Source organism: Sorex araneus, chromosome 4, assembly GCF_027595985.1.
Source record: "Sorex araneus isolate mSorAra2 chromosome 4, mSorAra2.pri, whole genome shotgun sequence".
Classification (NCBI taxonomy): domain Eukaryota; kingdom Metazoa; phylum Chordata; class Mammalia; order Eulipotyphla; family Soricidae; genus Sorex; species Sorex araneus.
This window is the reverse complement of record NC_073305.1, coordinates 42,444,276-42,448,318: the sequence shown is the minus strand read 5'-3', so window position 1 is coordinate 42,448,318 and position 4,043 is coordinate 42,444,276. Positions and strand designations below refer to the sequence as shown.

At 61.6% G+C, this 4,043-nt stretch overlaps 1 protein-coding gene across 1 annotated transcript; it reads left to right on the top strand.

Annotated features, from left to right (window-relative positions):
* Positions 1-1,887: 1,887 nt before the first annotated feature.
* TMEM158 (transmembrane protein 158) lies at positions 1,888-3,289 on the top strand. Its single transcript, XM_055135782.1, has one exon. It carries the CDS (start codon positions 2,233-2,235, stop codon positions 3,142-3,144), a length of 912 nt encoding a protein of 303 aa, XP_054991757.1. The 5' UTR covers positions 1,888-2,232; the 3' UTR covers positions 3,145-3,289.
* The last annotated feature ends 754 nt before the right edge of the window (positions 3,290-4,043 follow it).

Genomic DNA, 4,043 nt, shown 5'->3' with positions numbered 1-4,043 from the left:
AGAGCAAGGACATCACTGAAGTCACCACAGGAGGCCCTCTGTGGACAGCTGGGCAGCCCCTGCGTTGGGTGCATGTAGCACAGCACCTGGGCCAGGCAGGCACTGTTGAGCCCTGTGTTTCCTGAAGGATGTAAAGGTCAAGTCAGAATCATGGCCGGTCACCTGCAAAGAAGTCAGGTCATCTGGGTGTCTGTCCTTTCAAGCTGTTTTGTGTCTATCTTGACCCGATTTTACACATTGTCAGACGCAAAAGCGAAAAGCTTCCAGAAATGTTATCAGCCACAATGACCCTGGCAGATCGTTCTGCTCAAGAAAGAGCTGGCAACAGAGGGACATTCTGTGTATGGCTGAACTTAGGAGAAGCCTGGGCTCAGGGGCACAATGATTTCAAACCACACAGTCACTCCCTGAAGAACGCATCACGTGGGAGTTCCCCAAGAGGCTAAGTTACTGGCAATGTGTTTTTAAATATGTCTGTTTCTGGTGCCTTATTCTTGGTAGGTTTCCTTCCATTTAATAACCTAAACAGGATAGCTTGTCCCTTGACAGCCACTTCTGCAGCCATTTCTCAGGAATGTGTCCAGCAGGGCAGGGCCCAGTGAGGACCCATTTCCCTGGGAGTGAAACACCCTCTCAGGACTGCTCAGGACTCATTTTCCCAAAGGCAATAAGGAGCCTGGGAATTGTCCTCCATAGTTCTGCTGTTAGAATGACAAATGGGTTGATGATGTTGGAGATGCCTTTAAAAAAAAACCTGTCAATCTCTCCAGATTTGATTTGTTAAGAGACACAGAAAGGCAGGAAGATGAGACTGGAGTGATAGCACAGTAGGTAAGGTACTTGCCCTTGCATGGGCTAACATGGAGCTGATCTTATAAGCACTGCACATGGACCCTGAGTTTCACCAGGAGTGATGCCTGAACGCAGAGCCAGGTAAGCCCTAAGAACTGCCAGAGGAAGGAAGGAAGGAAGGAAGGAAGGAAGGAAGGAAGGAAGGAAGGAAGGAAGGAAGGAAGGAAGGAAGGAAGGAAGGAAGGAAGGGAGGGAGGGAGGGAGGGAGGGAGGGAGGAAGGAGGGAAAGACGAAGGGAGGGAGAGAGGAAGGGAGGGGAAGGAAGGAAGGAAGGAAGGAAGAAAGGAAGGAAGGAAGGAAGGAAGGAGAGCAGAGGGAAGAAGGAAGGAAGGAAGGAGGGCAGAGGGAAGAAGGAAGGAAGGAAGGAGTGCAGAGGGAAGAAGGAAGGAAGGAAGGAGGGCAGAGGGAAGAAGGAAGGAAGGAAGGAGGGCAGAGGGAAGAAGGAAGGAAGGAAGGAAGGAAGGAAGGAAGGAAGGAAGGAAGGAAGGAAGGAAGGAAGGAAGGAAGGAGAGCAGAGGGAAGAAGGGAGGAAAGAAGGAAGGGAGGGAGGGAGGGAGAGAGGGAGGAAGGAAAGGAAGGAGAGGAAGGAAGAAAAGAAGGACGGAAGGAAGGAGAGGAAGGAGAGTAAAGGAAGGGAGAGGGAGAAGAGGGACGAAGGGAGGAGACAAAAAGAGAAAGGGCAGGAAGACCAAAGACCTGGGGTCCCTTCTGCCTCACTTTCCCCGTCTGTAAAGCGAACGGGGGCTCTGGTGAGATCCCAAGGGGTGTATCTCAGGCTCCCCTGAGACCTGACCAGGGGCTAAACCTGACCCAGGGATGATTCGGGAGCCCCCGCAATTCTCCCAGGGAACGAGTCAGCTCCCTTCGCCCGCAAAGGCCAAGCCCCCGCCCCGACGAGCCGCGGATGCGCGCTCCGCGTGGGGCTCCGAGCGGCAGCGCCGCGCCGCGCACCCCAGCCCGCATCAGGTGCCTCGGGAGTCCTCTCCCCGCGCGGCGCGTGCAACCCCGCCTCCCCCCGAGTCTCCGAGGCGGGCGGAGGGCGGGCCGGGGCGGGGCGCGCGGGAGGCGGAGCCGAGCCGGGGATTCCTGCTCGGGGCGAGCGCCGGGCCCCGCACAGCCAGCCCGCGCGGTCCGAGCGCCCCTGCGTCGGGGCGGCGGGGAAGCCCGGGCGCCGCCGAGCCCAGAGGGACTCCCGCTCGCCCCGCCGGCTTCCTCGGCCGCCGCCCCCGCGGCCCGGCGGGTGCCCGGCGCTGCCCCGCGCTCCGCCCGGCCACCCGGAGCTCCCGCCCGCCGTGCCCGCCGTGCCAGCCGTCCGCGCCCCGGGCCCGCGCGCTATGCAGCCGCCGCCGGCCCCGCGCGCGTAGGCGCCCGCCGCAGGCCATGCTGCCCCTGCTCGCCGCGCTGCTGGCCGCCGCCTGCCCGCTGCTGCCCCCGGCCCGCGGCGGGCTGGCGGGCGCGCCCGACCTGCCCGGGACGGCCCCCAACGGCTCGGCCAACGCGTCGTCCGCGGGCGAGCCCGCCGGCCCGCGGCTGCTGGCCCCCGCGGCGCCCGGCGTGCCCGAGCGGCCGGGCCCCGAGGAGGCGGCGGCGGCGGCGCCGTGCAACATCAGCGTGCAGCGGCAGATGCTCAGCTCGCTGCTCGTGCGCTGGGGCCGCCCGCGGGGCTTCCAGTGCGACCTGCTGCTCTTCTCCACCAACGCGCACGGCCGCGCCTTCTTCGCCGCCGCCTTCCACCGCGTCGGGCCGCCGCTGCTCATCGAGCACCTGGGGCTGGCGGCGGGCGGCGCGCAGCAGGACCTGCGCCTCTGCGTGGGCTGCGGCTGGGTGCGCGGCCGCCGGGGCCCCGGCCGCCTCCGGGCCGCCGGCGCGCCCACCGCGCTGCCCGCCTACCCCGCCGCCGAGCCCCCCGGGCCGCTGTGGCTGCAGGGCGAGCCGCTGCACTTCTGCTGCCTGGACTTCAGCCTGGAGGAGCTGCAGGGCGAGCCGGGCTGGAGGCTGAACCGCAAGCCCATCGAGTCCACGCTGGTGGCCTGCTTCATGACCCTGGTCATCGTCGTGTGGAGCGTGGCCGCCCTCATCTGGCCGGTGCCCATCATCGCCGGCTTCCTGCCCAACGGCATGGAGCAGCGCCGGACCACCGCCAGCAGCGCCAGCGCCGCCGCCGCCGCCGCCGCCGCCCCCGCCGCCGTGCCCGCCGCCGTGCCCGCGGGGACCACTGCGGCCGCCGCCGCTGCCGCCGCCGCCGCTGCCGCCGCCGCCGCCGCCGTCACCTCGGGGGCGGCCACCAAGTGACCCGCTCCGCGCCGCCCTGCGTCCGCCCCGTGCCCTCCGCGCTCTCGGGTGCCTTTCCCGCCGGGACGCTCGGCCGGTGTGCTTCGTGCTGTAGTGACCGTTAGTTCTTCCCGGGAGGGGGCAGCCGGGGAGGCGCCGTCGTGTTTGCAAAAGATTGGAGCTGCGCGGCTGCAGGTTTTCCCTGGGGAGCAGTTGCAAAAAGCCTTTGCACTTGAGGGTGGCTCCACACCTGGAAGACAGAGAGTGACAAAGGGGCCCTTTCTCCTCCAATGCATCCTCCCGCACCCCCCACCCACCCCTCGCACCCACGTGCCCTATATTCATGGCAGAAAATGACCAAATCCTGTGTATTTGTTTTATATATTTAATAACTGTTTTAAATGAAAGTTTTAGTAAAACAAAAAAATTAAATTGCTATTGCTGTAGTAAGAGAAGCTCTTTGTATCCGAACAGTTGTATTTGAAGTTCGTTGTTTTTTTTTTAATTTATTTTAAAAGGGGGGGCATGGGATGGATTTGACACGACTATTAATACCGCTGCAATGAACTTGATGAACCTTTTCCTAGTCGATCTATCTGGTGATGTGACCTGGTGGGCGTTTTCTTCTTGTACTTCTGTGGGATTTTTCTTTTTGGCTTTTAATACAGACATTTTCCTCCAGAGATGCGTATGTAGCCGTTTCTTTATTTGGCTTAGGAGAAGGAATCCAGTAATTACAAAATGTTTCCCTTGGAATAGGTGGGAGGGGATCTCCAAAGAGAAAGGCTCATTTCTGGCTTCTCACCTGTTTGTTACTTTTCATCACAGTCCTCCCCAAACATCACCCTCCCCATCCCTCAATCCTATCCTCTCTTGTCCCAGTAGGCACAGTTTTATGGGGATTTATCTTTTTTACCCAC

Coding starts and splice junctions, on each gene's coding strand:
- TMEM158 (XM_055135782.1), top strand. CDS start 2,233: ATGCTGCCCCTGCTCGCCGCGCTGCTGGCCGCCGCCTGCCCGCTGCTG.